The sequence below is a fragment of the Salvelinus alpinus genome, chromosome 17 (assembly GCF_045679555.1).
Source record: "Salvelinus alpinus chromosome 17, SLU_Salpinus.1, whole genome shotgun sequence".
Lineage (NCBI taxonomy): Eukaryota > Metazoa > Chordata > Actinopteri > Salmoniformes > Salmonidae > Salvelinus > Salvelinus alpinus.
Genome location: NC_092102.1, coordinates 51,422,072 through 51,434,353, shown reverse-complemented (window position 1 = coordinate 51,434,353; position 12,282 = coordinate 51,422,072). Strand labels below are relative to the sequence as shown.

Genomic DNA, 12,282 nt, shown 5'->3' with positions numbered 1-12,282 from the left:
TAGTAGGGGTGTTTAACATGGGGCTTGCTGCTACAGCAGGGAGTAGTAGGGAGTCGGGGTGTTTAACATGGGGCTTGCTGCTACAGCAGGGAGTAGTAGGGAGTCGAGGTGTTTAACATGGGGCTTGCTGCTACAGCAGGGAGTAGTAGGGGTGTTTAACATGGGGCTGGCTGCTACAGCAGGGAGTAGTAGGGAGTCGGAGTGTTTAACATGGGGCTTGTTGCTACAGCAGGGAGTAGTAGGGAGTCGGGGTGTTTAACATGGGGCTTGCTGCTACAGCAGGGAGTAGTAGGGGGTCGGGTGTTTAACATGGGGCTTGTTGCTACAGCAGGGAGTAGTAGGGGTGTTTAACATGGGGCTTGTTGCTACAGCAGGGAGTAGTAGGGGTGTTTAACATGGGGCTTGCTGCTACAGCAGGGAGTAGTAGGGAGTCGGGGTGTTTAACATGGGGCTGGCTGCTACAGCAGGGAGTAGTAGGGGGTCGGGGTGTTTAACATGGGGCTGGCTGCTACAGCAGGGAGTAGTAGGGGTGTTTAACATGGGGCTTGCTGCTACAGCAGGGAGTAGTAGGGAGTCGGGGTGTTTAACATGGGGCTGGCTGCTACAGCAGGGAGTAGTAGGGGGTCGGGGTGTTTAACATGGGGCTGGCTGCTACAGCAGGGAGTAGTAGGGGGTCGGGGTGTTTAACATGGGGCTGGCTGCTACAGCCCATCACTAATCTGCTTCACATTGTATTGAATGTTTTTGTCCTGGTTTCTTATATGTTTTTAGTACCATCTTTCTCTGCTTACACAGCAATGTGTAATGTGGGGGCGGCAGAGTAGCCTAGTGGTTAGAGTGTTGGACTTGTAACCGAAAGGTTGCAAGATGGAATCCCCCGAGCTGACAAGGTAAAAATCTGTCAATCTGTCCCTGAACAAGACAGTTAACACACTGTTCATAGGCCGTCATTGAAAATAAGAATTTGTTCTTAACTGACTTGCCTAGTTAAATAAAAGGTCAAATAAAAATAAATAAATGTTTCTGCAGCATTTTACAAATGTTAGTTTTACTGATGTGAGCCACTCATGGCTTTATTAAGGGCTTTTACACCCCCTTTACCTGTGTGAGTCCCTGTTGACTAGGCCCAGCATTGCGCTGATGATCTTGTCTGGTGTTACTGTACCAGGGTTAAAGGTTAGAGAGGGGATAGAGGGGGGGTTGGGGTACCTGTGTGAGTCCCTGCTGACCAGGCCCAGCTCTGGGCATAGTGCTGGTGTTACTGTACCAGGGTTAAAGGTTAGAGAGGGGATAGAGGGGGGGTTCGGGTACCTGTGTGAGTCCCTGCTGACCAGGCCCAGCTCTGGGCATAGTGCTGGTGTTACTGTACCAGGGTTAAGGTTAGAGAGGGGATAGAGGGGGGGTTGGGGTACCTGTGTGAGTCCCTGCTGACCAGGCCCAGCTCTGGGCATTGCGCTGATGATCTTGCCTGGTGTCCCGGTGCCTGGTGTCATCATCTTAGTGGTAATGATGGTAATGGGGGACTTCATACCACTTCCTGTCACTCCTGACCAGACAACAGATTAAAACACATTAGTACAGTTATATGTAGTAGGCAAGGGGAAACCCATTTCTGGTATATCAACAAAATAAATCCTAGCACACTTTTGGACTCATTTAGTAGTTACCTGATAAAGTACAATATCATTGGAAATTAATGTTGAAAATTAAATTAAATATTCCCAACATTTATATTGAAAATTATGTCATAGCTAGAACAAGGAGACGGAACAAGGAGACGGAACAAGGAGCCAGACGTTTCACCAGATGTATAAACCTTAAGAATCCGGTTGGAATTTCCACTCACTACCAAATATGGTGATGACAGGAAGCCCAGTGGCCGGCAGTGGGAAGAGATGGAACTGGGCCAACATTCTGCTCGCGGAAGAAAATCCCGACATCAGAACAGTTTTCTGTTCCCAATAGGGATGTGACAATTTTTTTTTTTTTCTCTTAATGTTTAAACTGCATTTGGGGGGGGGGGGGGGGGCATTAAAACTAAGACAAACTGCATTTTGGGGGGGTGGGGGCGTTAAAACTAAGACATTTTTCACAAAATTCCAGGTAAAATCCTATGGGTAGTATGACTACTAGGGGGCCAAAGAAGTTCTACTACTGGCTTAGGCATCTGGAGTCGGCTTTGTGGCAGAGGTGAAATTGTCCCAAAGACAAACGTTAATTCACATAGACCTCCAGTGTTTCTTCCATTTGTTATGTGCATTAAAGCGACTCACGACAACAACAAAAAAAGAAACCAAACCGAGTGATCAGTTGTGTTCCCTACGTTCTCCTTTTCCCCCCTCCGTTACGTGTCTCTCATTCAATTCTGATCCCCTCCACTCCCTCTGCACATGCGAGTGGGTGTGCACCAAAGCCTACAGAAATGTACTTGCTTTGCAAATGTATCTTAATTTCTACCGATCTGTGTGCCAGTTTACGGTTTTAATTTCCACCTTTTCACGGAACAGTTTAAATATAATTAAAAAAATAAAATGTTTTCATATCTCAAAAATAATTGTCATGTAGTTAATCAAAATTCTAAATAAATGATAAAAACCTAAAAAAGTTACTTATATTGCCAACAATGTAAAAAATAAAAAAATAAAAAGCCTACATAAAGCCAACAAATAAAAACATTTCAGCCTGCAGGTAGAAAATATCCTGATTAAAAATAAATATCTTATAAATCAACATTAGCTACACATGGTCTGTCTGCAACAAACTTGAAACATTGTATCAACTATTAACTTGGGATCAGGTTCAAAGCTTTCACTAGCAGGCCCAAAGCTTTCACTAGCAGGCCCAAAGCTTTCACTAGCAGGCCCAAAGCTTTCACTAGCAGGCCCAAAGCTTTCACTAGCAGGCCCAAAGCTTTCACTAGCAAACTAGCCGGTGAGGTCAGGACAGACACAGCTGAAGGCCATTTTACACAAGCGATTAGACCTATTTCATGATGTTTCCACTGGATCAGAGCATGACATTTTGTCTCTTTCACACCGAGTGGTTATCGAAAGGGGGAGAGAGAGCTAGACATTGAGGAACTATTTGTCGTTTTCAATGTGATGTATAAAAAAAAACAGACTTAGTTTGCTTGTTGTTTGGGCTGAAGAAAACATTACATTGAGAAGCTCCACAGCATGATTAGTGGTGGTGCTTTAAGCCAATCAGAAATACTAATCAGATCCACAAATGGGCACATTTATATGCTTAAATTTGTACGCAAGCCAGGTAGTCTATAGACCTACTTCTATGTGTAATCAGGGCCAGGTAGTCTATAGACCTACTTCTATGTGTAATCAGGGCCAGGTAGCCTATAGACCTACTTCTATGTGTAATCAGGGCCAGGTAGTCTATAGACCTACTTCTATGTGTAATCAGGGCCAGGTAGTCTATAGACCTACTTCTATGTGTAATCAGGGCCAGGTAGTCTATAGACCTACTTCTATGTGTAATCAGGCCAGGTAGTCTATAGACCTACTTCTATGTGTAATCAGGGCCAGGTAGCCTATAGACCTACTTCTATGTGTAATCAGGGCCAGGTAGTCTATAGACCTACTTCTATGTGTAATCAGGGCCAGGTAGCCTATAGACCTACTTCTATGTGTAATCAGGGCCAGGTAGTCTATAGACCTACTTCTATGTGTAATCAGGGCCAGGTAGCCTATAGACCTACTTCTATGTGTAATCAGGGCCAGGTAGTCTATAGACCTACTTCTATGTGTAACCAGGTCAGGTAGCCTATAGACCTACTTCTATGTGTAATCAGGCCAGGTAGTCTATAGACCTACTTATATGTGTAATCAGGGCCAGGTAGCCTATAGCCTACTTCTATGTGTAATCAGGGCCAGGTAGTCTATAGACCTACTTCTATGTGTAATCAGGGCCAGGTAGCCTATAGACCTACTTCTATGTGTAATCAGGGCCAGGTAGCCTATAGACCAACTTCTATGTGTAATCAGGTAGCCTATAGACCTACTTATATGTGTAATCAGGGCCAGGTAGTCTATAGACCTACTTCTATGTGTAATCAGGGCCAGGTAGTCTATAGACCTACTTCTATGTGTAATCAGGCCAGGTAGTCTATAGACCTACTTCTATGTGTAATCAGGTAGCCTATAGACCTACTTATATGTGTAATCAGGGCCAGGTAGTCTATAGACCTACTTCTATGTGTAATCAGGCCAGGTAGTCTATAGACCTACTTCTATGTGTAATCAGGGCCAGGTAGCCTATAGACCTACTTCTATGTGTAATCAGGGCCAGGTAGCCTATAGACCAACTTCTATGTGTAATCAGGTAGCCTATAGACCTACTTATATGTGTAATCAGGGCCAGGTAGTCTATAGACCTACTTCTATGTGTAATCAGGGCCAGGTAGCCTATAGACCTACTTCTATGTGTAATCAGGGCCAGGTAGTCTATAGACCTACTTCTATGTGTAATCAGGTAGCCTATAGACCTACTTATATGTGTAATCAGGGCCAGGTAGTCTATAGACCTACTTCTATGTGTAATCAGGGCCAGGTAGCCTATAGACCTACTTCTATGTGTAATCAGGGCCAGGTAGTCTATAGACCTACTTCTATGTGTAATCAGGGCCAGGTAGCCTATAGACCTACTTCTATGTGTAATCAGGGCCAGGTAGTCTATAGACCTACTTCTATGTGTAATCAGGGCCAGGTAGTCTATAGACCTACTTCTATGTGTAATCAGGGCCAGGTAGCCTATAGACCTACTTCTATGTGTAATCAGGGCCAGGTAGTCTATAGACCTACTTCTATGTGTAATCAGGGCCAGGTAGTCTATAGACCTACTTCTATGTGTAATCAGGGCCAGGTAGTCTATAGACCTACTTCTATGTGTAATCAGGGCCAGGTAGTCTATAGACCTACTTCTATGTGTAATCAGGGCCAGGTAGTCTATAGACCTACTTCTATGTGTAATCAGGGCCAGTTAGCCTATAGACCTACTTCTATGTGTAATCAGGGCCAGGTATCTGGAAATTTGGTTAGAAGACCATTTGTAGAAGACTGCTATAAAAGGTTAATTTTGAAGTGTTGCATTTTGATTCAAGTCGAGACAAATATCTACATATTTTGGAATGTCGAATGTTGATGTCGGGAGACTGCCATCACAGAAAAGGGGAACAGACCCCTTTTTCCTGTCAGTTAACTTAAACGAATCACGACGTGGCATAGTAGCGCATCAACCGTGACAACGGTCGGCTGCTATTTAAGTGACTGTCAAAATCCATAATAAACCGTCCTGAAATTGTCACCAGCGCGTGACAGAAATCTAAAAGGCTCCAGACCTGCAGCGGAACAAACACAATAGATTGACTGATTGAATTGATTGGAAATGATCGATTGGAAGCAGACGAACCTGTTTTCCCGATGGGTATAATGTGGGTGCCCGGCTTTGAGGTGGAGGTGGGCATGCTGCTGTAGGACAAGATGGTGGGCTTTCCCCCGACGGTGCCCCCGGCCTTGGAAGTGGTGATGATGGTGGTGGGCGTGCCGTCGGCTGACGTCACCAGCTTCAGGATAGTACCCGCCGGGAGAGGACCCTTCGTCTGGGGGGGGGGGGACAGGAAGAAGAGAGAGGGGTCAGAGGTGAAGACGAGAGGTGGAAGCTGACGTACATTCATGCTACACTTTGTGAAATAGAGTCCCACCTCGTAGTTGGTGTAATATCCGTCGAGATGGATTATACCTCCTGTTGTTCTATGCATAAAAAACAACAAGCACGGACCATTCTTTTGCACACCAGTATCTCTACTTGCACATCATCATCTGCTCATCTATCACTCCAGTGTTAATTTGGATCAATTGTAATTACTTCGCTACTATTGGCCTATTTATTGCCTTACCTCCTCACGCCATTTGCACACACTGTATACAGACTTTCTTTTTTCTATTGTGTTATTAACTGTACGTTTGTTTATTCCATGTGTAATTCTGTGTTGTTGGTTTTTGGTCGCACTGCTTTGCTTTATTCTTGGCCAGGTCGCAGTTGTAAATGAGAACTTGTTCTCAACTGGCCGACCTGGTTAAATAAAGGTGAAATAAAATACATTTCAGCTTGGTAGACAGTTGGAGACTCGTTCTCTATACGTCAGAATATATTCGAGATCTGTTGTTTCCACAGGATCTCACAGGGACTATGAATCGGCTGTCGATGTGAATTCACCAATAAGTTGACCGTTGTGTACTGTACACTGTCCTGTATTGTATAACTAAATGTATTACTGTCCTGTATTGTATAACTAAATGTATTACTGGCCTGTATTGTATAACTAAATGTATTACTGGCCTGTATTGTATAACTAAATGTATTACTGGCCTGTATTGTATAACTAAATGTATTACTGGCCTGTATTGTATAACTAAATGTATTACTGTCCTGTATTGTATAACTAAATGTATTACTGTCCTGTATTGTATAACTAAATGTATTACTGTCCTGTATTGTATAACTAAATGTATTACTGTCCTGTATTGTATAACTAAATGTATTACTGTCCTGTATTGTATAACTAAATGTATTACTGTCCTGTCCTGTATAACTAAATGTATTACTGACCTGTATTGTATAACTAAATGTATTACTGACCTGTATTGTATAACTAAATGTATTACTGACCTGTATTGTATAACTAAATGTATTACTGTCCTGTATTGTATAACTAAATGTATTACTGACCTGTATTGTATAACTAAACCTGTATTACTGACCTGTATTGTATAACTAAATGTATTACTGTCCTGTATTGTATAACTAAATGTATTACTGTCCTGTCCTGTATAACTAAATGTATTACTGACCTGTATTGTATAACTAAATGTATTACTGACCTGTATTGTATAACTAAATGTATTACTGACCTGTATTGTATAACTAAATGTATTACTGTCCTGTATTGTATAACTAAATGTATTACTGACCTGTATTGTATAACTAAACCTGTATTACTGACCTGTATTGTATAACTAAATGTATTACTGTCCTGTATTGTATAACTAAATGTATTACTGACCTGTATTGTATAACTAAACCTGTATTACTGACCTGTAGGATGTGCTGTAGGCTGGAGCCAGCCTGTCCCGTCACCGCTCCGGTCTGACCAGGTTTGGTCTGGACTACTGACATCACCTTCCCCAGGTTGGACAGGTTAGACAGCTAGAGAACAGGAAGTAGGAGAGACCGTCAGATCACAGAGGAAAGACTGGTCTTTTACTATCAACATAGGTCTATTTCTATTTAATGTAATACAGCACATGACACTATGACGCTTCCACTATTTAACACCATATAACATGTTTGTATTGTTGTACTTACAAGGCTGAGGAAACTATATATTTGAAATTGGTCACATAATAAAAAGTTAATTCATTCATTTATTTATGCCAGATAGCAGATGCTTTTATCCAAAGCAACTTACAATACAGTGAGTGAATACAGTACAATACATGTTTAATATGTGACCCCCATGGGGGGAATGGACTGTTCATGTTTAATATGTGACCCCCATGGGGAAAATGGACTGTTCTACTGTACATGTAAAAGACAGCAGAAGGTATCCAAACTAACCCAATGCTGCACGTCCTTGCCAGACATCACTTTGTTTTGCCCCTGGTTGGCCGCAGTCAGCTTAGAACGGAGGCACAAAACAGATGCAGTGAGTCCCTGCTAAACCAGGGGTCAATAAGCTGGCCAGCTGACTTGCTTAAAACGTTATTGTTTGTTTTAAATACATTTTCTTTTGTTATGATGCTTTAAAAAACAAGCATGGATTATTTCAATAGAGTCGAACGAACAATTAAAACCGATAAATGCAGAAACAGAAGCCCAAAAAATCTTAAGTTCCTACTGAATTATAAAAGGTTATTATGTTATAAATATTTATCAGAGTTCACTGGCTAACTTAGCGATTCTACTAAGGCCACTAAACAGCCTCTGTCAGCTGTGATCTTACCAACGTGCCACCTCCCCCCAGAGTGAGGGGACTCTTAACCAGAGTGATGGTCTTGGTGACTCCTCCCACTACCGTGGTAACCACCTGGTGTTGCTGGGCAACCGTCACCGTGCCAGACTTGTGCACGGTGATGATTGGCCGATTGGGCGTTCCGGGTGTGGCGACACCTGACGTGCCCACCTGAGCCGCAGCAGTCTTCAGCATGCGGGTAGCTGGGTTACTAATCTGAGAGAAGGAACGAGACATGGAGGGGATCAGGTTTCAAATATATACTATTCTTTTTAATATAAGTAGTGCCTTTAAAGAACATATGGGCTGGACACTTGAAATGGTGTTTCAAATACTGAATATATTTTTTCAAAGTACTCTAATATTATGCTCACAACACAATTCGTATATGCAGTGTATTCGGGAAAGTATTCAGACCCTTAAACGTTTTCCACATTTTATTACGTTACAGCCTTGTTCTAAAATTTATAAAATAATTTTTTCCCTCATCAATCTACACACAATACCCCATAATGGCAAAGCAAAAACAGGTTTTTCAAATGTTTTGCAAATGTATTATAAAGAGACAGGATTGTGTCGGGGCACAGATCTGGGGAAGGGTACCAAAAAATGTCTGCAGCATTGAAGGTCCCCAAGAACACAGTGGCCTCCATCATTCTTAAATGGAAGAAGTCTGGAATCACCAAGACTCTTCCTAGAGCTGACCGCCCGGCCAAACTGAGCAATCTGGGGAGAAGGGCCTTGGTCATGGAGGTGACCAAGAACCTGATGGTCACTCTGACAGAGCTCCAGAGATCCTCTGTGGAGACGGGAGAACCTTCCAGAAGGACAACCATCTCCGCAGCACTCCACCAATCAGGCCTTTATGGTAGAGTGGCCAGACGGAAGCCACTCCTCAGTAAAAGGCACATGACAGCCCGCTTGGAGTTTGCCAAAAGGCACCTAAAGGACTCTCAGACCATGAAAAACAAGATTCTCTTAGGTCTGATGAAACCAAGTTTGAACTCTTCACCCTACAGTGAAGCATGGTGGTGGCAGCATCATGCAGTGGGGATGTTTTTCAGAGGAAGGACCTGGAGACTAGTCAGAATCGAGGGAAAGATGAACGGAGCAAAGTACAGAGTTCCTTGATGAAAACCTGCTCCAGAGAGCTCAGAATCTCAGTCTGGGGCTAAGGTTCACCTTCCAGCAGGACAACAACCCTATGTGTGTGTGTGTGTGTGTTACTATTAGTCCAAGCAGGATCTCTTACCATAACAGGCGAAGCTACTTTGACAGTCTGTGCGCCAGGGCTCATGGCCACTGTCTTGACTATGGTGGCACCAGCTGGCAACTGCATGGTGGCCGTGGAGGGCGGGATCTTCTGGGTGGCCGCAGCCGCTGCAGCCAGCGCAGCCATGCCACTCATCTGAGGGCTGCTGCCCATTGGCTGAGAAGGAGGAAGCAGATAGGAATAGGCCCACAGAGACAACATACAGTGAGGACACCCAAATATATATATATATTTTATTAAACGAGCCTATTTTGTGCCAATTCTTCAGTCTTAATCCATTATTTGACGGGTTAAATGTCCAAGTCCCAGACAGAACCCTACATAGTGCACACTACATTTGACCAGAACTCATATAGAGACCATAAAATAATTATTTATTCATACGGTTCCCTGTGCGACCTGGGCCGGCACCACCATTCGGACCCCAGCAGGAAGTGATGTAACCATGACAGGGGATTTCCCGCCCTGGTTGGCCTGTCTCACCGTGACGATGGAGGTGCCTGTGGTGGAATGGGGAGCAGACACCTTCAGAATAGCTGGAGAGGAGAAACAACAAAACCACGTTTACATGGTTGCTGATCTGGAAAGAAACCATTTGATTTTGATGTAAAAAAATTAATATATATTTAATAATTTAAAAAAAACAACAGATCGTTTAGACTGCATGTCTTTTCCTTCACCATAGCCTTTACAATCTACTTAGTTTTGAAAAGTTAGAGAAATAAAACTATAGTATTTAAAATATTACAATAATAGCCTAAACAAACAGGAAGTAGAGGTTAACCTGGTCCGCGAGCAGGGACTGGACTCCCGGGCATGGAGGGGACCAGGGTGAGGCCCTGGAGAGGGTGGCCCTGGACGGACACCGCCGGGGCGGTGACAGGGCTCTTGGGGGAAGAATTGACCGGCAGTGACGTCGCGGGGCTAACGCCGGGGGAAGTGGCAGCCGAGGCGGGGGGGATATCGTACTTCTGCAGCTGCAACAGGTAGGTGTCTGCGGTAGGCACCGCCCCCCAGCTCACCTCCAGGCTACTGGTATTGGCTCTCACCAGCTGCACCCGTGACGGGGGGCGGGGCTTCTCTGTGAGGAGACGAATAAAAAACAGAGAAGCAGTTAGGATTTAAATAACAACCTGATTAAATAATTAACGTTTTTTTATTTAAAAAAAAATACATTTTCAATTAACGCACACAAGCATTTTTGTGAATAACCAGCATCATACTGACTGATGAAGAGACGGGTGAATAACCAGCATCATACTGACTGATAAAGTTACGGGTGAATAACCAGCATCATATTGACTGATGAAGTTATAATCCCGGGTGGCGCAGTGGTCTAGGGCACTGCATCGCAGTGCTAGCTGCGCCACCAGAGTCTCTGGGTTCGCGCCCAGGCTCTGTCGCAGCCGGCCGCAACCGGGAGATCCGTGGGGCGACGCACAATTGGCATAGCGTTGTCCGGGTTAGGGAGGGTTTGGCCGGTAGGGAGGGTTTGGCCGGTAGGGATATCCTTGTCTCAGTATGTAAAAATGTAATAAAATGTATGCACTCTACTGTAAGTCGCTCTGGATAAGAGCGTCTGCTAAATGACTAAAATGTAAATGTAAATGAAGTTACGTATGAATAACCAGCATCATACTGACTGATGAAGTGACGGGTGAATAACCAGCATCATACTGACTGATGAAGTTACAGGTGAATAACCAGCATCATACTGACTGATGAAGTGACGGGTGAATAACCAGCATCATACTGACTGATGAAGTTACAGGTGAATAACCAGCATCATACTGACTGATGAAGTTACGTATGAATAACCAGCATCATACTGACTGATGAAGTTACAGGTGAATAACCAGCATCATACAGGTGAATAACCAGCATCATACTGACTGATGAAGTTACAGGTGAATAACCAGCATCATACAGGTGAATAACCAGCATCATACTGACTGATGAAGTTACAGGTGAATAACCAGCATCATACAGGTGAATAACCAGCATCATACTGACTGATGAAGTTACAGGTGAATAACCAGCATCATACAGGTGAATAACCAGCATCATACTGACTGATGAAGTGACAGGTGAATAACCAGCATCATACAGGATGAATAACCAGCATCATACTGACTGACAAAGTGACAGGTGAATAACCAGCATCATACAGGTGAATAACCAGCATCATACTGACTGATGAAGTGACGGGTGAATAACCAGCATCATACAGGTGAATAACCAGCATCATACTGACTGGTGAAGTGACGGGTGAATAACCAGCATCATACTGACTGATGAAGTTACAGGTGAATAACCAGCATCATACTGACTGATGAAGTGACAGGTGAATAACCAGCATCATACTGACTGATGAAGTTACAGGTGAATAACCAGCATCATACTGACTGATGAAGTGACAGGTGAATAACCAGCATCATACTGACTGATGAAGTTACAGGTGAATAACCAGCATCATACTGACTGATGAAGTTACAGGTGAATAACCAGCATCATACTGACTGATGAAGTGACGGGTGGAAGTAGACTCACCTGTCTCCAGGTACCAGAGGTCCTTACAGCACACCTGGTTGTTCCAGGCTTTGCGGTAGCCGTCCCGTCCACTCCAGACGTAGAGACGTGAGTTAATGGCTACGGAGCAGTGTCCAGCCCGGGCCCTGGGGATATTATCCTCTAGAGAGTCCAGCAGAACCGACTCCCACACCATCGAGTCTGGTAAATATAATGTAATTGTGAATTGGATCAGTAGCGACAGAGGGACAGAATTTTACATGGATCGGTTGAGAGGTACATTGTTACCGAGGAACGTTTGTCAGTCGGAATTTCGTTTTTTTTTTAGGGGCTTTTTGTTGTTGTTGTTGCATTTTCGTGCTTCATTGCTGACTGTGTTTGTGCTCTACGTTTTATAAAAACTGGGCGTCAAATGTGTAAATATTTAGGACATTTTATCTAAGAGAGTGGTGTGTCG

The 12,282-nt window shown here is 43.7% G+C and overlaps 1 protein-coding gene across 4 annotated transcripts in view; it reads right to left on the bottom strand.

Annotated features, from left to right (window-relative positions):
* Nucleotides 1–12,282, bottom strand: part of LOC139543147 (host cell factor 1-like) — a 51,443-nt gene that overhangs the window by 30,223 nt on the left and 8,938 nt on the right. For 3 of the 4 annotated variants that reach the window (XM_071349382.1, XM_071349379.1, XM_071349383.1), the window contains exons 8-16: nucleotides 11,847–12,026; nucleotides 10,081–10,377; nucleotides 9,681–9,832; nucleotides 9,276–9,452; nucleotides 8,015–8,239; nucleotides 7,630–7,689; nucleotides 7,108–7,218; nucleotides 5,422–5,611; nucleotides 1,413–1,546 (exon numbers count right to left, since the gene is read on the bottom strand). In XM_071349382.1, the coding sequence (XP_071205483.1) occupies nucleotides 1,413–1,546; nucleotides 5,422–5,611; nucleotides 7,108–7,218; nucleotides 7,630–7,689; nucleotides 8,015–8,239; nucleotides 9,276–9,452; nucleotides 9,681–9,832; nucleotides 10,081–10,377; nucleotides 11,847–12,026 (1,526 nt within the window). The remainder of the gene's footprint in view (nucleotides 1–1,412; nucleotides 1,547–5,421; nucleotides 5,612–7,107; nucleotides 7,219–7,629; nucleotides 7,690–8,014; nucleotides 8,240–9,275; nucleotides 9,453–9,680; nucleotides 9,833–10,080; nucleotides 10,378–11,846; nucleotides 12,027–12,282) is intronic. The other variant, XM_071349384.1, reaches the window with a different exon arrangement.